This window comes from Schistocerca gregaria, chromosome 1 (genome assembly GCF_023897955.1).
Source record: "Schistocerca gregaria isolate iqSchGreg1 chromosome 1, iqSchGreg1.2, whole genome shotgun sequence".
In the NCBI taxonomy this organism is placed as follows: domain Eukaryota; kingdom Metazoa; phylum Arthropoda; class Insecta; order Orthoptera; family Acrididae; genus Schistocerca; species Schistocerca gregaria.
Window position 1 is genome coordinate 1,028,691,397 of NC_064920.1, and position 20,624 is coordinate 1,028,712,020.

General features: G+C 44.8%; 1 protein-coding gene across 1 annotated transcript in view; it reads left to right on the forward strand.

The window, feature by feature from the left end:
- Positions 1–20,624, forward strand: part of LOC126285417 (short transient receptor potential channel 4-like) — a 214,960-nt gene that overhangs the window by 54,450 nt on the left and 139,886 nt on the right. The window contains exons 5-6 of the mRNA XM_049984823.1: positions 5,237–5,382; positions 19,699–19,969. Coding sequence (XP_049840780.1) covers positions 5,237–5,382; positions 19,699–19,969 — 417 coding nt within the window. The remainder of the gene's footprint in view (positions 1–5,236; positions 5,383–19,698; positions 19,970–20,624) is intronic.

Below are 20,624 nucleotides of genomic sequence, written 5' to 3' on the forward strand. Positions count from 1 at the left end.
ATTAACTTAATGTAATATTAATTCGGATCGCTTACAGATTTCACTATTAGTGCCGTGTTAAAATATATCACAGCAGTATAGATGCGGAAGGGCTAAAGACGGACTAGCTTTTGTTTAATTTTTTTTTGTTTCTACGATTGTTGTGACAGTTTGTTCTTCTCGATTTACACCCTCACCCTGCACTTCAACAGTGTTTTGATATAGAAATTGGAAACCATTCAGAAATATTGGAGGAACAGTTTCGCGAAAATGTCCGCTGCTCAACTTTCGGTGAGGACGAGTTACAACTTCTTAGGTTTACTTTAAGACCCAGATTTCGTAACTATTGTGATACTGAACAGAGACCGCTCTTCATACATGATGTCTCAGCAGCAATGTTCTTAGGACTGACGCTTAGCTACAATCGGATGTAGTTATCAAATAAGCGGTATTTACAAGAATGAAGCACTGATGAAATGTCATTGATATGGAGTGGGAAACCGGTGGAGCAAGGACTGGTCCCTATGGGACTCTAGAGAGCCCAAATTTCCACAATGAGTGCTCCGATACACAGACGGCTCGTCCTCTGTTAACTATCTTATTAAACTGTTTGAGAAATTATGCCATATCTGTTTCATAATTAATATGCCGAAATCAACAGTGTTAAATACGTCGCTGTATCAAGAAGCGTTAAAATGAGAGCTTTGCGCCTGTCCTTTGTTTATTTCATGTCGTCAGTCAGTCTGAGTTACGCAGCTGCTATACTGTGCTGCTTTCTAAGGCCTGGTCGGTATTTATAATGGATGTTATGCTTTATTGTAATCTGTCAGCTATATATTAACAAAGTATTCATATGCTTTAAATATTACATGTAACATGCTACTCGATCTACACTATGCGATCAAAAGTATCTGGACAACTCCAGAAACATACGTTTTTCATATTACGTGCATTTTGCTGCCACCTACTGCCAGGTACTCCATATCAGCGACCTCAGTAGTCATTAAACATCGTGAGAGAGCAGGACGGGGCGGTCCGTGAAACTCACGGTATTCGAAAGTGGTCAGGTGATTAGGTGTCACTTGTGTCATACGTCTGTACGCGAAGTGTCCACACTCCTAAACATCCCTAGGTCCACTGTTTCCAATATGATAGTAAAGAGGAAACGTGAAGGGACACGTACAGCACAAAAGCGTACAAGCCAACCTCGTCTATTGACTGACAAAGACCACCGACAGTTGAAGAGACTCGTAACGTGTAATAGGCAGACATCTAACCAGACCATCACACAGGAATTCCAGACTGCACCAGGATCCACTGCAAGTACTATTACACTTAGGCGGTAGGTGAGAGAACTTGGTTTTCATGGTCGAGCGGCTGTTCATAAGCCGCACATCACGCCGGTAAATGCCAGACGACGCCTCGCTTGGAGGAAGGAGCGTAAACATTGGATGATTGAACAATGGAAAAACGTTGTGTAGAGTGACAAATCACGGTACACAATGTGGCGATGCGATGGCAGTGTGTGGGTATGGCGAATACCCGGTGAACGTCATCTACGAACGTATGTAATGCGGACAGTAAAATCCGGAGGCAGTGTTGTTATGTTGTGGTCGTGTTTTTCACGGAGGGGTCTTGCACCCCTTGTTTCGTTTTGCGTGGCACTATCACAGCACAGCCCTACACTGATGTTTTAAGCACCTTCTTGCTTCACATCGTTGAAAAGCAATTCAGGGATGGCGATTGCATCTTTCAACACGATCGAGCACCTGTTCACAATGCACGGCCTGTGGCGGAGTGGTTACACGACGACAACATCCCTGTAATGGACTAGCCTGAACAGTGTCCTGACCAGAATCCTATAGCACACCTTTGGGATGTTTTGGAACGCCGACTTCGTGCCAGGCCTCATCTGCCGACATCGATACCTCTCCTCAGTGCGGCACTCCGTGAACAATGGGATGCCATTCCCCAAGATACCTTCCAGCGCCTGACTGAATGTATCCCTGTAAGGGTGCAAGCTGTCATCAAGGCTAAGGGTGGACCAACACCATATTGAATACCAGCATTGCCGATAGAGGGCCCCACGAACTTGTAAGATCATTTTCAGCCAGGTGTCCAGATACTTTTGATCACATAGTGTATGGTCACCAGGTAATTTTTGGGTACTGGTCGAATTAAGCTTTGCTTTCCCTACCACTGAGAGATTATCTTGTGGCTGATGTTATATCGTAACTTGAGAGCTAATTGCTGATGAGCAAAAGTCATCTAACTGATCTGCATAGGCTGAAAAAACAGAATCATATTTTGCCTTTCCTTTGCCGAAGCTGTGCAGCATTTTTCTCTCGCTGCATACAATAGAGAAGGCATGTCTCATTTTGACACTACGCGCTTTTTGCTTCGCTTTTTTCCTCAACTTGCTGTACGTTTCATGCAGTTGTGGTGTCACATCTCTGTTGAATCGTGTATGTGGAGAGTCTCTTTTCTTCCTTATCCGGCGTAATTCCACAGTCAGCCATGGCACCGAAGCTCTCTTAACTGTCACATATCGTTATGGCCATGTTTGTCTAGCAAATTAAAGTAAGTCTGCGATTGAATTCTCGGACTCTGCTCTCTAATGTCGGCCAGTTGCATATATCCCTCCATGGTAAATCTGAAGAGTGATTTTGCAGGACACCATGGTTAAACTGATTTAAGTACCATATCATGGACAGAAAGGCGTACTTTACCTAGCCTCTTCGTCGTTATTGTTAATATTATAAGGGTGTGGTTATGTGGAGTGTCATTGGCTGGCTTCATAATTATACCACTCACATAGTAAAAGTGTAACAGTCTCCCTAAATCCTCTGCAGATAGACATTTTAATAGCAAGTCTGTATTTGTGTCTATCATAACCATTACATGCTCTTACTTTGCACTAGCGAGGACAAGGCTTTTTCAATGGATTATAATGCTCCATTTTTGATGGTTTATAGATCTTTCCAGTCAAAAATGTCTAATAGGATACGTAGGTACAAGGAAGGTGACTGTGATCAAATCATGGGTTAAAGAAGAAATAGTTCAGTTGATCGACGAAAGAAGGAAATACAAACACGTTCAGGGAATTCAGGAATATAGAAATACAATTCACTTAGGAATGAAATAAACAGAAAGTGCAGAGAAGCTAAGGCGAAATAGCCAAATCAACGGCGTGAAGAAATCGAAAAGAAATGATTGTCGGAAGGACTGACTCACCATACAGAAAAGTGAAAACACCCTTCGGTAAAATTAAATGCAATGGTGGTAACATTAAGAGTGCAACGGGAATACCAATGTTACATGTAGAGAAGACAGCGGATGGATGTAAAGACTACTCTGAAGGCCTCCATGGGGGAGAGTGATAGACGAAGAAGCAGGAATCGATAGAGAAGAGATAGGAGAACCAGTATTAGAATCACAATTTTAAAGAGCTTTGGAGGACTTAAAATCAATTAAGCCAGAAGGGATAGATAACAAGTACCAGTTATTCACGTTGGAGTGTAGAATATATCGGACTTGCTATATATCACGAAACTTTCTGAATAATTACAGCATCTGTTGAATGGAATGAGCGATCCAATGAGTACAGAATATGGATGAGAGTAAATCGAAGAAAGACGAAAGTAATGTGAAGTAGCAGAAATGAGAACAGCGACAAACTCAGCATCATAATTGGTAATAAGCTGATCATTTTTAGGAATTCTGCTACCTGGAAAGCAAAATGACCAAAGACAGACAGAGCAAAGAGGACGTAAAAAGCATGCTAGCACTGGCAAAAAGGGACATTCTTCGCCAAGATAAGTCTGTTAGTATCAAACATAGGTCTTAATTTGAGGAAGAAAATTCTGAGAATGTATGTATGGAGCACAGCACTGTATGGCAATGAGACATGGACTGTGGGAATGCCAGAACAGAAGGGAATAGAAGCATCTGAGATGTGGTGCTACAGAAGAATGCTGAAAATTAGGGAGTTGTATTGATAAGCCAAGGAATGAGGAGATTCTCTACAGAAGCGGCTTGGAAAGGATTACATAGAAAATATTAACAAGAAGAAGGGACAGAATAATAGGACATGTGTTGAGACCTCGGGGAATAACTTCAATGGTAATAGAGGGGGCTGTAGATTTTTATGTTGGGAGTGTAACCTCCCAACAGGTAAATAATTATAACATTCACATTTAGTGTAACCTCCCAACAGTTTACTTCCGTAACCGCGGAAGAATAAAATGTGACTAACCTCTCAATAAAATTGTGGCTCGTGTATAAACTTTCAGTAATTAACTGACTGTGAATTGATATAACAATAGTAAAAATCAGTTGTTACAAATTACAAATGCGTGCGGCTATGAATAGTAATCCTTGGTTTTACCTTATACTATATCGCTCAGGCACCGCCACGTCTCCACGACCGGCCCAACCGGCCTACTGCCAGCTACTACTACTACTGCTGCAGCCGACACTGTTCCTACTGCAGCCGACACTGCTCTCTGGTCTGCGGTTCTATTGTAGCTTACATATCTCAGCAGCGCATGAGCAGTCCATCGAAGTTACATCTGCTTGAGTGTGCTAGCAATAAATTCCTTCTTCATGGACCTCTTACAACTTTGTATTTGGCTTCTCGATTAGAAATAAAAATTATGTGTTTCAGTGTTTTTGGAAATTCAGTGGTGTTAAAAGGGGATTATTTCATTATGAAACTACTTTGAAAGCCAAATCAATGAAAATTCGTACTTGGCTTCTCTGTTCAATATTTCACTGCTTTTGGAAACTCAACCACTAAGAGGGTGAAATAGGTGACTGAAATTTTTATGAAAATAATTCTTGATATTAAACAAATTTTAAAGCTAAATCTGTGAAAACTGGTATTTAACTTCTCAATCTGATACAAAGAAATATGTGTGGGAGATGAAAGTTTCTGTGGAAATATTACCACAAGAACGCAAAAGGTATGATGAACGAAAACCTTGAACTCCAACTATCAAAATAGCTTTTGGTGAGGAGTATTCGGAAAAGAGTATTATTCTATGGTTATAATTAGCGTGAAAAGTTTAGAAAGTGCTGCAATTTGTAAACAACATAAAAATACGATTAAAGAAACAAAAAATAATCTGTGCTGGCCAAACAGTCTACGCAATCGAAGAAGCGGACTCTAAGCTAGTAATTATCATTCATATTAGACTAAAATTGTTCGTAATTAATTGCTGTTTCACGAAGTAATGTTTACTCCGCGTATGCACAGCTTGCTGTCGGAGCTCAGAGGAAGTGCAATTGATCTTGCGACGACGCGAAGGGTGCAACATCCCGGGCACTGTGGATTTCCCTCGCCTTGTGCTGGCCATGGATCTCGTTCAGAAAGAGTTCGTCGCTCATCCCAACACGCAGACGGTGTGTATATTTATCCTGTCTCACTATTCTGACCATATGTAACAGTAGCTTAGTTTTCGAGAGAGGGAACAACGCCGCGCGGAGTGGCCGCGAGGTTCGAGGCGCCATTCACGGATTGCGCGGCCCCTCCCGCCGGAGATCAGAATCCTCCTTGGGCATCGTTGTGTGTGTTGTTCTTAGCATAAGTTAGTTTCAGTTAGTCAGTTAGTTAAGCAGTGTGTAAGTGTATACAGACTGACGACCTCAGCAGGTTGACAGTCTTCACAGGCTGGCGCTCTGACAGTTGTTACCAGTTGAAATGACGAACTGTGTTTCTCATAATCATAATTTATTTGCAGCTCCTCAAGTGCCCCTGTGTTGTTCATGGCGGCGCTTCCAATGCTGAGTGAATTGCTGCAGTGGTTAAGACAATGGACTCGTATTTGGAAGAAGGGCGTTTCAAACCACCCTCCAACTATCGAGATTTAGGTTTTCCATAATTTGTCGAAATCATTTAAAGCGAATGCTCAAACGGTTTCTCTGAAATGATATGTTCGATTTTCCTCCCCAATCTTCGTCAATTGGGCTTATACGCCATATCTAGTGACAACATCGTCGACTGGACATTTGTTACGTTTTGTCTTTACCTCTTAAGTTTGATCTCATATCGTCAAAGTTGTGCCAAGTCCATGACAGTGATGAAGGAAGTGGATTTCGAGTGCGCACTGTAGGGTTCCATCTACATCACTTTCATAAGTGTCAAGGTCAAGGTCAAGGACACCCCTTCCCCCTCCCACTACCCCCCCCCCCCCTCGCTCGCCCCTTCTCCTCCTCTTTCCTGTCCTCCCCTCTCCCGCTTCCTCACTGCAGTCCAACTTAGCACATTTAATCCATTCATGGTGTTTCCTACTATGGCAGATATTGTACACTTGTGCTATTTTTTAAAAAAAATCCACATTTTTCACAACTAGCCCCTCCTCCTCACTCTCTGCTCAGTCCACAGTAGCTGATGTAATTCACGTGTTCTAATTAATTGCATTTACTATTATATTGGCGGCTACACACATGTGCTGCTTAAAACACCCCACAATTCCCACATTTTCCTCACTCCTTTCTCCATCCCCTAAGCCAAGATGGTGGATTTCCTCCAGTTGTCCTAAGCTAGAATGGTGTTTATATACAGGGTGAGTCACCTAAAATTACCGCTGGATATATTTCGTAAACCACATCAAATACTGACGAATCGATTCCACAGGCCGAACGTGAGGAGAGGGGCTAGTGTAATTGGTTAATACAAACCATGCGCGGAAGTTTAACACAAACCTACGTTTTTTTAATGGAACCCCTTTAGTTTTGTTAGCACATCTGAACATATAAATAAATACGTAATCAGTGCCGTTTGTTGCATTGTAAAATGTTAATTACATCCGTAGATATTGTAACCTAAAGTTGACGCTTGAGTACCACTCCTCCGCTGTTCGACCGTGTGTATCGGAGAGCACCGAATTACGTAGGGATCCAAAGGGAACGGTGGTGGACCTTAGGTACAGAAGAGACTGGAATAGCATCTTCTGTCTACATGCTAACACCTTTTTATTGGTCTTTTCACTGACGCACATGTACATTACCATGAGGGGTGAGGTACACGTACACAGGTGGTTTCCGTTTTCAATTACGGAGTGGAATAGAGTGTGTGCCGACATGTCAGGCCAATAGATGTCCAATGTGGTGGCCATCATTTGCTGCACACAATTGCAATCTGTCGCGTAATGAATGTCGACGCAGGTTGCCACAATACGTTGTTTCATATCCTCTGGATAGTCCAGAGATGTAAGATCAGGAGAATAGGCTGGCCAATTTATGCGTCCTCCACGTCCTATGAAACGCCCGTCGAACATCCTTTCAAGGGTCAGCCTGGTGTTAATTACGGAATGTGCAAGTGCAGCACCATGCGGATACCACATACGTCGACGCGTTTCCAGAGGAACATTTTCGAGCAACGTTGGCAGATCATTCTGTAGAACGCGATGTATGTAGCAGCAGTTTGGGCCCCTGCAATGAAGTGAGGACCAATGAGGTGGTCGCCAATGATTCCGCACCATACATTTACAGTCCACGGTCGCTGTCGCTCTTCCTGTCTGAGCCAGCGGATTGTCCACGGACCAGTAATGCATGTTCCGTAGATTCACTGCCCCGTGGTTTGTGAAACCCGCTTCATCGGTAAACAGGTAGAACTGCAACGCATTCTCTGTTAATGCCCATTGACAGAATTGCACTCGATGATTAAAGTCATCACCATGTAATTGCTGATGTAGCGACACATGAAACGGGTGAAAGCGGTGACGATGCAGTATGTGTATGACACTACTTTGACTCAGTCTACCGGCTCTCGCAATGTCCCGTGTACTCATGTGTGGGTTCATGGCAAAAGCAGCTAACACACCAACTGCACCCACTTCTCCTGTGACGGGCCTCTTACGGACCCGTTTGCATGCTACGACAATACCCGTTACATACAGTTGGCGGTAGATGTTTTGTAATGTGCGGCACGTTGGATGCTCTCTGTCCGGATACCATTCTGCATACACCCTGCGGGCTTCAGCTGCATTTCGTCGACACTCGCCATAGATGAGTATCATCTCCGCCTTTTCAGAGTTCGAATACACCATGGTCACAGTTCCTACAACACTACAATATCACAGACGTCTGGTAACACGGTGTACTACAGTCTGCGTGCGGAGACGAATGCAGAATAACAATAGCAGCAAGCGCTACGTGCTGACACTGCGACAGCTAGACCAAACCACAACAGTGCACTACAGCCGCACTCGTAAACACGGTCGTCATCGTGAACATATCCCTGCAGATGCTGCTCGCCGACCGTGGCCCGTGTTTGTTACAACACGCAACTGAACGTCGGGGGTTTCAAGCGTCAACTTTAGGTTACAATATCTCCGGATGTAATTAATATTTTACAATGCAACAAACGGCACTGATCACGTATTTGTTTATATGTTCAGATGTGCTAACAAAAGTAACGTGCTTACATTTTAAAAAACGTAGGTTTGTGTTAAAAAACATACTTCCGTGCGTTTTTGTATGGTTTGTATTAAACAATTACACTAGCCCCTCTCCTCACGTTCGGTCTGTGGAATCAGTTCGTCAGTATTTGATGTGGTTTGCGAAATATATCCAGCGGTAACGTTAGGTGACTCACCTCTATATCTGAAGGCTGTCCATTCGTGTTTCGAGATTGTGGCATTTTATTTATAAACAATTACACTGGAACGGACAGTGCTGGAGTACACAGAATCAACTGTGTGTGTGCTGGGCTAATCCATGTATTTTGTGTACTATTGCTAGTCACATTCCCTGTGAAGGTATTTTAGCTCTTCCCTTTTATTACATGTGTTTTAATTACAGTTTAGCAGATTTCGCCAAGTTTACGTTATCTTAAGGGATGTGAGGGAGTGTGATTGTATGGATGACCATGAGTGAGGTCGGAAATGAATATAGTTCTGCAAGCTTACTCCTCATTGTTTGATGACATTCTTAGCCATTTTAAACCCATTCGTTCCCTCTAATTTTCGTATGGGTGCTGACAGGCTTCCCGTTGAGCGCAAGTAAATTGCAAACACACGCGCACACAAGCAAGCGCGCGAGCACACACACACACACACACACGCACACACACACACACACACACACACATACACACACACACAAACGCGCGCGCGCGCGCGCGCGCTCGCAGGAACAGCTTTTCGAATCAGATCGTACCATGCCGCGCTCTTGGCTAGGAAGAACTGGGGCAGGTGGAGATGCAGCGTTAATTATGACACTTGTGTCCCACGTGCATCGAATTTTGAGTCGTATGCTTTGTCGTCTCGGCGAACAAATAGGCATGTTCGGAAGTCAGTTCTCGACTACCTCTGACCATGCTTGGGTGGCTTTCAACCGAAATATTGTAAGGGGAACTAATGACGTCGGAGAAGGACGCCTTTAAAAATGTTGGAATATTCCGTCCGCTGAAAAATCCTACAATAAAAAGATTCTCGCAGTTTTTCCGCAGTAACTAAAACGATTCTCGCAGCAGCCAATCAGAATCCTATGTTAGTTAGCGAAATAAACCTTCGCCAGAGATAACGCATGTCAAAATACGCTGCCGCCAAACGCAAGGAGTTCCCTTTCATACCGTAGTGATGTTTTACAAGCAACTACCATGGATGCCTTCACCTGGGGCCTGTCTGCAGAAGTGAAGCTCCACTCCGTCATCTGTGGCTAGTGAACTTACTTGTTGCACTTAGCGATCTTCCGCTACGTTCTGCTCTTTTCAAAGAGCTCGTCGCCACAACGTGCACCCAGATAAATCAGCGAAGTCGCCTTTCACCTCAAAACCGGACCCCACCAGCGAATTTTACCGATAAAAGATGTTACTCTGTTACCAATTCACCACTTACAGTTGCATTTCCGAGTCTCTTGGACACACACCATGAAGATACTTCTGGAGGAACATATTTTATCTGCATCTGACATGCGTATCTCCAAATATTGCGCTGTAAGATCATTTAGACAACATATCTGTATGGTGCAAAGTGTTGCGATAGTCTCTAAAGAATGGAAAGTGTGATGTCATCCACATGAGTACTAAAACGAATTCGTTAAATTTTGACAACACGATAAATCACACAAATCTAAAGGCCGTCAATTCAAGTAAACACTTAGCGATTACAGTTACGAATAACTTAAATTCGACCCAGAACTCAGAAAATGTTGTGGAGCAGGCTCACCAAAGAGTGCATTTTATTCAGAGAACACGTCGAAAATGCATCAAATATACTAAAAATGCTATCAACATCATCCTTGCCCGTCCTCTTCTGCAGATGGGATCCTTACTAAAATGTTAACAATGGGAAAGGTCACAAAATATAAAATTCTATCACAAATTTTCTTTTATTCCCAGAGGTACTCAAAAAGGAATTCTGGCACAATTTAAGAAATAATCATCCACATAAACTTTACAAAAATTAAATTTTTATAACAGAGAAAAATAGGTTTCAAAACGATCTCTCCAGTAAACGCAGCGAGCAGTACTTATCAGCTCATTCACAGCTGGGTTCTACTAGTTGAGCTACGAAAAGCCACACTGGCAGGAAAAGTTTCTACAGCGTTATAGAGCAAAGATAAAATAAAAATTCTTGCCAATAATAATTACATCCCGAGCAAGATCTGGAAAGCAATTTACCGTGTAAAACATTAAATATGCATATTAACAGTTAAATATTCAAAAAAGAGTTCACATCAAAACAAGACTTAGTTCTTAGCCAAAAAGTTTGTCAGATTCTGCAGAAGCATATCTCGAAACATTTTATCTAAAATACTGCTTCACTAAAGCCATCACCCCACCCGACATGGGACATAAACACTGGTTGCAATTCTTCCGAGCACGTCATACTGCTCAAGAACTGAGGACTACTCTATGTACGGTCCGAGACATATCGACCGACGCAGATGCACTCGATGCATACCCCTGAAGCCACACCGCGAAATCCATCAGCAAATCGAAGTAGCTATGTCTGTGACGCACTTGCATTTCTCGATACGAGCCGGTGCACTGCTCACTTACCACATAGGAAAGGAAGGAGCCGGAGTGACCAAGCGGTTCTAGGCGCTTCAGTCTGGAACCGTGCGACTGCTACGGCCGCAGGTTCGAATCCTGCCTCGGGCATGGATGTGTGTGATGTCCTTAGGTTAGTTAGGTTTAAGTAGTTCTAAGTTCTAGGGGACTGATGACCTCAGAAGTAAGTCCCATAGAGCTCAGAGCCATTTGTACCATTTTGAAAGGAAGAAAGTGTAGGATTTAACGTCCGGTCAACATCGAGGTCATTGGAGACGGAAGTTCAAAGAGGAACAGTGTGTTTTGCAGTATCGCGAAAAAGGGGTAGAATGTCCGGCAAGCAAGTTGCAGTGGCATTTATTAAAGCAAAGGTTTTTCTCTTTGAGATGGAATCTTTTCACGAAATTTCAGTCACTGAGTTCCTCCTCTGAAAGCGAAAATATTTTGTCGACTCCCACTTACATAGGGACAAATGACCATCACAATCAAATAAGAAAAATCAGAGCTCGCGCGGAAGGAATTAAGTGTAATTCTTCCAACATGCTGTTAGAGAGCTGAACGGTAGTAAATAATCTGAAACTGGTTCGATAAACACACTGTCAACCACTAAAGTGTGAATTAAAGAGTAGACATGTTGATGTAGGTAAAATAACTAAATGTTTGCACATTCTTTCTCCCGTATATTGTGCGAAAAATCTAAAGTTAAAGAAAGCATACAGTTTTGTTGGAGTCTGTCTGTAAGCGTTATAGCTTCAGGTTACAATCATTGTACGTAAGTTAGAGGACGGTTGAAAAATAATGTCTGCCGTGCGGTGTAGCCGTGCGGTCTTGGGCACTTTGTCACAGTCCGCGCGGCTCTCCCCTTCGGAGGTTCGAGTGTGTGTGTTGTCCTTAACATAAGTCAGTTTAAGTTAGCTTAAGTAGTGCGTAAGCTAAGAGACCGATGACCTTAGCAGTTTGGTCCCATAAGACTTACCACAAATTTCCAATTTTTCCAAAAATAAAGTCTCATATACCGTGAACTTCCACGAACCCGTTTTCGGAAGCAACCTGTGAATCGTTTCCAGCCTGCTTGTTGTGGCAACAAACATTACTGAAGAACAAAATTGGAGTTAATCTCTATATGTGATACCACAGAAAATGTTGTGCCACGGACTCTATAGTATTTTTCAATGTGTACAGAACGATTCCACGATGAAGATATAATCCTTCAGAGATCTTTACAAGAGTAAGTCTTTCAGCTACGAAACCATCTCCTGCAAACGACTGAGTCGAAAGTTATGACCGAAATGGTGCAAATTTCAAAAATTCTCTTTGTCTGCTAATGATGGTAACAATCCAAGTAAATGGGAATTTAGAAAAAAATTTACTTGTTTGCACAACACGCCACATTCACAGTTGTCGTTACAAGAGACATCTGCCCTTTTACGTAATCATGACGACGTAACAGTAAGTTCTGTCACAACCCTTTGCCTGCACAACATCCTAAGTAGCGATTCCCATTTTACTTTCGGCGGTTGTCTCGTACACAAGTGTTTCCACATGGTCCTGCAAGAAGACATCAATCGGGATCACTTGAACGATCTAGCCACAAATCAAAGCATCCTCTTCGTATCTACCTTTCAGGAATCGTCTGATGCAATTGGTCGTCAGAAAAATGCGTCGAGTGAACTCTACCGTGTTCAAACCACATACGTACACGGATATCAAGTGGGGTGTCTTCGTAACAGCGTAGAGGAGTGTGTGACTGGGAACCTAGTGGACAATGGCTCAGTTGAATAAGGTGAAAACAGATACCAGACTATTAGCCCGCTACGGTCGCAGGTTCGAATCCTGCCTCGGGCATGGATGTGTGTGATGTCCTTAGGTTAGTTAGGTTTAAGTAGTTCTAAGTTCTAGGGGACTGATGACCTTAGAAGTTACGTCCCATAGTGCTCAGAGCCATTTGAACTATTAGCCATTCATCGACTATGCCCTTTCACAGCTTCACTGCAGACCTGTGTTGACTGCTATTCGCAATCGTAGCATAGTGGTTCCCAATAATTCGTAAATGACCATTACAACAACTAGGCACTCCGTCTCTCGTGAAAGCAGGCTTCTTCCGAGAAAAGTAAGAGGGGCGTTCAAAAAGTGATGCAACAAATTTTTCCGATAAATATCAGTTGAAAAGCAGAACTGGTTTTTGAACATCGATGGATATTCTCGCTGGTGGCGCTATACGTAGCCATCAAAATGGAATCCGCAACGAAGGTGCATTACAAGCAGAAAGCAGTCATTGAGTTTCTTTTGCCGAAAAAACAGAGCATCGCGGATATTCATAGGCAGCTGCAGAATGTCTACGGAGACCTTGCACTTAACAAAGCACGATGAGTCGTTGCCCGAGACGCCTGTCATCATCACAATAGGATCGCGCAAACATGTCCGATCTCCCACGTGCCGGCCGACTGCTTACAGCTGTGGGTGTTGCATTGTTGGAGCGTGTTCGCGCCACAAAAATGCAAACGAAGTTTTCCTTTGGCCCGTCCGGTTAGCCGTGCGGTCTAAAGCACGGCTTTCTGGATTGGTAAGGAGCTCATGGTCCCCGGCACAAATCAGCCAGGCAGATTTGTTTCGAGGACCGATGAGCCGGCTAGTTTGTGGATGGTTTTTAGGCGGTTTTCCATCTGCCTCGGCGAATGAGGGCTGGGTCCCCTTATTCCTCCTCAACTACACTATGTCAGCCATTGCTGCGCAAACAAGATATCCACATATGCGTACACCACCATTACTCTACCACGCAAACATAGGGGTTACACTCGTCTAGTGTGAGACATTCCCTGAGGAGGGTCCAGCAGGGGCCAAACCGCACAATAACCCTGATAGTGGTTCGGTGTAGGGGGGCCGAGGGGTGAAGTGGACAGCGATAGTCGTCCTGGGGTTGTGGATCATTGCGGCTGCGGCGGGGACGGAGCCTTTCCGTCGTTTCAAGGCCCCCGGTTAACATACAGTACAATACTAAACTTCTCCTTCTCCATTACAACGCAGGTTTCACGCAAGTCTATGCACCCGAGAGGAGCTCACAAAGCGTCATTGGACTGTTCTTCCTCATCCACCGCAGCGCGTGGATGCCACACCTTGCAACTTCCATCTGTTTGGTCCAATGAATGATGCACTCCGGGGAAGCAGTACGTGGATGAAGGGGAGGTCTTTCTTGCAGTAAAACATTGGCTTCGGCGTCGACCGGTAGAGTGGTACCATGTGGACATACAACCCCCACTTCCCCCCCCCCCCTCCCCCCCCCCCCCCGCCCAGTAATGTGGCGTAAAGTAGTCGCATCGAGTAGATATTAAATTGAAAAAATAAGGTTTTGTAGGCAAAAGAGTGGGGAATAGTATGGTGTATTGGAATCCTGAACAAAACCACCCTGCTTTCAGATAAAATAGTCCTGCATTACTTATTGAATGTCCCTCGGACACACGCAAAACACGGTGAAGTGAGAATCTATCATACAGTGCTGTATCACCTTTTGACTCGACATAACACGGGTCCTAAATCAGTAGGGATTAAACTTTCTCTGAAGATAGGAGTGTATCTGCTGACTTCATACTGCTTTCAAAGCAGTGCTTCGCTTGACGCTTATTTCACATGCAACTGCCTGAAGGTTTCTCTTTAAGGGAAACAAACATCGCTTCTTCGAAGTCGGAAATCAGTTCAGCTCGTTATGCTGTTCGTTCGTCGTATTATAGTGCCAGTATCCCCGTTTTTCTTAACCGTTTGAAACGTGCTATACGTCGAACGTCTTCTAAGAGAGTATTCGACAACATGAGCCCAATTAGATTCGCTGTTGTCCTTTTCACGCCGCGTACCTCCTAAATCAGGTACAATGCCAAACTATTAGGGATAATCGTGTGTAAACGGCTACTTATAGATATATACTGCAGTCTTACGGATCTTTACATCAGGAATGACTTCATCTGCAGTGCTGCAACCCTCAGGTTGGCAGGTTTGACTATGCTACACTGGTACAACTACGTCCTTAATAATCAAAAGACAACGAACGACTCGTAGGTTGTAATTTCCCATTAACAGAGTTTTTCTCACTGATAGAGTTAGGCAACATCACGTTTGTGTTCGTAATTTTTACTCTGTCGTTTCCAGAGCGTGGTTCATAATCTTTGTTATATAGACAATCCTGCACACACGGGAGTATGGGGTCTTATGGAAAGGTTAATCTGCAACTATGAACATCGACGAGGGTAATTCCAGTTGCACTGTGTATTAATGTTCCTTCCTACTGCACTCGGATAAGCAAGTCCAGAAGAATGAAGAAGAATGAGTACTTAAGCGCCTCTTTCGGCGAGGTAATAAGTGTAATGTTGTCTTCGCGCCTCCTATGGCAGCGAAACGTAGCACTTAACGTAGGGGACTGTTGTATTTCGCTTCACATTGATTCTTGAAACGCTACAAGTTGGCTTTTGCGGAAAAGTTGGCGTCCACTTCAAGTGTCTGCCGGTTTATGTTTTGCAGCACTTCTGGAAGTTTTTTGTGCAGTATGATGAACACGATAGTTTAGGGTATCAGTAACTGTACTAATTAATTAACAACGAATTACAATACCAGTTGCAATTTTTTTAACATCTCATTTGACTGATTTCCATCAATCTCCCATGAGTCAAGCCAATCTGGGACCAACCGTGTTGCCCTCTCTATATACGTTCAATATCCCCTGTTGCTATGCGTCCCATACAGTTGAATAATATTCTAGGCTGGCTAGCACGCGTGTTTTGCAACCAATCTGCTTCGTACACTCATTGATTTCCCCAGCACCCTACCAATGAGGCAAAGTCTACCACCTAGCGTATCTACCTTTAAAATACAGGGTGTCCCACTGAAGCCTCCCTGATTTCAAGGACGCAGGAGAGAAAAACCACAGTAGATACGACAATAAAAAATACACCATATTGTAGAGCATCTCAAAGAATTCATATTCCCGCGTCAGAAGTGCCAAGTATCGTCGCCAGACTACAGCATAGACGCATGAAGTGAAAATGGCGACTCCACAGCAGCGCTCGCAAGCAGTAGTGTGGTTTGCAGAAACAAAATCACCGATTACTGTGCAAAGGAATTATCGTCGTGTGTATGAATGTGATCCACCCGATGTGAAAATAATTAACGAATGATATAGGAAGTTTCTGGCAACAGGAAGTGTCCTAAAACATTCTGGCGGCGTACGCTACGGAGTTTCAGAAGGAACAGTGGAGGACATCAGACAAACTTTTCTCAGAAGTCCACGTAATTCAATTCGTCAAGAATCTAGGCAACTTGATGTACCTCGATCAACATTGCATCGTGTGGTCCACCAGTGTCTTCGTATGTGTGCATAAAAAAGTGCAAATTCTGTAACATCTGACGCCAAACGACAAAACACGCCGACAACAATTTGCAGCAGATATGCTGCAGCTATTGATATGGATACCAGCTTCCTGGGGAGATATTTATTCTAAGATGGGGCAATCTTTCATCTATCAGGAAGGGTTAATTGGCATAATGTTCATATTTTGGGTTCGCAAAATCCACGTTGTCATTGAACATGTTCGTGATAGCCCTAAACAAAGCGTCTGGTGAGGACTAACGCACGACAGGATTGTTTGAGCGTTCTTCTTTGGGGAACAAACAGTAAATGGGTCAGTGTATCTGGATATGTTGGAGCAGTTTGTGTACCCTCAGATATAAGACTTGCAACCCAACATCATTTTTCAACAAGATGGAGCTCAGCCACATTGGTCAACAGCTGTTCGCTAGTTCCTGGATAGGAAATTTCCCAATCGCTGGATCGGACACGGAGGACCCATTCCCTGGCCCCAACGTTCACCCGACATTGATTTTTTTATGTGGGGATTCGTGAATGACCGTGTGTAAGCGACGATATTCCTAAGTTGCGATCGTATCACTAATGCAATTGCGACAATCAGTTACAAAGAACTTGGCAAGAAATTTAATATAGACTCGATATTCTTCGTGATACATATGGTTCACATGTAGAGGTGTATTGATGATGATGTTATCATTGTGGTCTTCAGTCCTGAGACTGGTTTGATGCAGCTCTACATGCTACTCTATCCTGTGCAAGCTTTTTCATCTCCCAGTACCGACTGCAACCTATATCCTTCTGAATCTGCTTAGTGTATTCATCTCTTCGTCTCCCTCAACGATTTTTACCCTCCATGCTGCCCTCCGATACTAAATTGGTCATCCCTTGATGCCTCAGAACATGTCCTACCAACTGATCCCTTCTTCTAGTCAAGTTGTGCCACAAATTTCTCTTCTCCCCAATTCTATTCAATACCTCCTCATTAGTTATGTGATCTACCCATCTAATCTTCAGCATTCTTCTGTAGCACCACATTTCGAAAGCTTCTACTCTCTTCTTGTCCAAACTACACTCCTGGAAATTCAAATAAGAACACCGTGAATTCATTGTCCCAGGAAGGGGAAACTTTATTGACACATTCCTGGGGTCAGATACATCACACGATCACACTGACAGAACCTCAGGCACATAGACACAGGCAACAGAGCATGCACAATGTCGGCACTAGTACAGTGTATATCCACCTTTCGCAGCAATGCAGGCTGCTATTCTAGCATGGAGACGATCGTAGAGATGCTGGATGTGGTCCTGTGGAACGGCTTGCCATGCCATTTCCACCTGGCGCCTCAGTTGGACCAGCGTTCGTGCTGGACGTGCAGACCGCGTGAGACGACGCTTCATCCAGTCCCAAACATGCTCAATGGGGGACATATCCGGAGATCTTGCTCGCCAGGGTAGTTGAATTACACCTTCTAGAGCTCGTTGGGTGGCACGGGATACATGCGGACGTGCATTGTCCTGTTGGAACAGCAAGTTCCCTTGCCGGTCTAGGAATGGTAGAACGATGGGTTCGATGACGGTTTGGATGTACCGTGCACTATTCAGTGTCCCCTCGACGATCACCAGAGGTGTACGGCCAGTGTAGGAGATCGCTCCCCACACCATGATGCCGGGTGTTGGCCCTGTGTGCCTCGGTCGTATGGAGTCCAGATTGTGGCGCTCACCTACACGGCGCCAAACACGCATACGACCATCATCGGCACCAAGGCAGAAGCGACTCTCATCGCTGAAGACGACACGTCTCCATTCGTCCCTCCATTCACGCCTGTCGCGACACCACTGGAGGCGGGCTGCACGATGTTGGGGCGTGAGCGGAAGACGGCCTAACGGTGTGCGGGACCGTAGCCCAGCTTCATGGAGACGGTTGCGAATAGTCCTCGCCGATACCCCAGGAGCAACAGTGTCCCTAATTTGCTGGGAAGTGGCGGTGTGGTCCCCTACGGCACTGCGTAGGATCCTACGGTCTCGGCGTGCATCCGTGCGTCGCTGCGGTCCGGTCCCAGGTCGACGGGCACGTGCACCTTCCGCCGACCACTGGCGACAACATCAATGTACTGTGGAGACCTCACGCCCCACGTGTTGAGCAATTCGGCGGTACGTCCACCCGGCCTCCCGCATGCCCACTATACACCCTCGCTCAAAGTCCGTCAACTGCACATACGGTTCACGTCCACGCTGTCGCGGCATGCTACCAGTGTTAAAGACTGCGATGGAGCTCCGTATGCCACGGCAAACTGGCTGACACTGACGGCGGCGGTGCACAAATGCTGCGCAGCTAGCGCCATTCGACGGCAAACACCGCGGTTCCTGGTGTGTCCGCTGTGCCGTGCGTGTGATCATTGCTTGTACAGACCTCTCGCAGTGTCCGGAGCAAGTATGGTGGGTCTGACACACCGGTGTCAATGTGTTCTTTTTTCCATTTCCAGGAGTGTATTTATCGTCCATGTTTTACTTCCATACATGGCTACACTCCATACAAATACTTTCAGAAACGACTTCCTGACACTTAAATTATACTCGATGTTAACAAATTTCTATTCTTCAGAAACGCTTCCCTTGTCATTGCCAGTCTACCATTTATATCCTCTCTGCTTCGACCATCATCAGTTATTTTGCTCCCCAAATAGCAAAACTCCTTTACTACTTTAAGCCTCTCATTTCCTAATCTATTTCCCTCAGCATCACCCGACTTAATGTGACTACATTCCATTATCCTCGTTTTGCTTCTATTGATGTTCATCTTATATCCTCCTTTCAAGACACTGTTCATTCCATTCAGCTGCTCTTGCAGGTCCTTTGCTGTGTCTTACAGAATTACAATGTCATCGGTTAACCTCAAAGTTTTTATTTCTTTTCCATGGATTTTAATTCCTACTCCGAATTTTTCTTTTGTTTCCTTGTATTGATGATAAATAAACAAATTCTTTGAGATGGTCTACAATGTCGCGCATTTTTCACTGTCGTATCTACTGTGGGTTTTTTTCCCCTGGGTCTTTGGAATCAGGGAGGTTTGAGTGGGACACCCTGTAATTAAAGTCGAAAAGCAGTGTTTGCTGGGAGAGCCTGAAGAGTAGGTTCAGCTGCCTGATTGCAAAAGTTTTTCTGACCTTTCCGCACAACGGCCCTGCCGGTCAGCATGGAGAAGGTCATTCTGTTCGAGTTATTATGATGAGCGCTGAACGCGTTCAGTGATGTGGGCCGATTGTTTTGTGAATCACTACTTTGGCCTTCTTGTTAACTGATATCAACACTGCCCGCTTTGATAGAATAGTTGTTAATGTAAGCAGCAGTGGTTCTTTGGTTACTGCAGGTGCTGGCGTGGGAGTGGACGGGCGATTGGGTGGAGTGGCGCACGCGGTCGCTGCCGATGCGGGCCCTGGATGTTGTGACCCGCATCCCGATGCTGCCCATCATCGCGGGGTGGTGCGTGGTGGCGCCGCAGAGCCGCATGGTGCGCCAGTGGTCGCTGCCCATCAACCGCCTCATCTCCAGCGTCGCCGCCTACGTCGTCTTCCTCACCCTGCTCTTCCTCGAGTCCAACACCGACAAGAAGCTCCTGCATCGGGGACCGCCAGACACCGGTCAGCTACCATCTAATCACCGCAAATTCTCAATAAATATTCGGGGAAATAACTGAGTTGAACTGCAGTAGGTAACGTGCTTATACACTCATGGAAATTGAAATAAGAACACCGTGAATTCATTGTCCCAGGAAGGGGAAACTTTATTGACACATTCCTGGGGTCAGATACATCACATGATCACACTGACAGAACCACAGGCACATAGACACAGGCAACAGAGCATGCACAATGTCGGCACTAGTACAGTGTATATCCACCTTTCGCAGCAATGCAGGCTGCTATTCTCCCATGGAGACGATCGTAGAGATGCTGGATGTCGTCCTGTGGAACGGCTTGCCATGCCATTTCCACCTCGCGCCTCAGTTGGACCAGCGTTTGTGCTGGACGTGCAGACCGCGTGAGACGACGCTTCATCCAGTCCCAAACATGCTCAATGGGGGACAGATCCGGAGATCTTGCTGGCCAGGGTAGTTGACTTACACCTTCTAGAGCACGTTGGGTGGCACGGGATACATGCGGACGTGCATTGTCCTGTTGGAACAGCAAGTTCCCTTGCCGGTCTACGAATGGTAGAACGATGGGTTCGATGACGGTTTGGATGTACCGTGCACTATTCAGTGTCCCCTCGACGATCACCAGACGTGTACGGCCA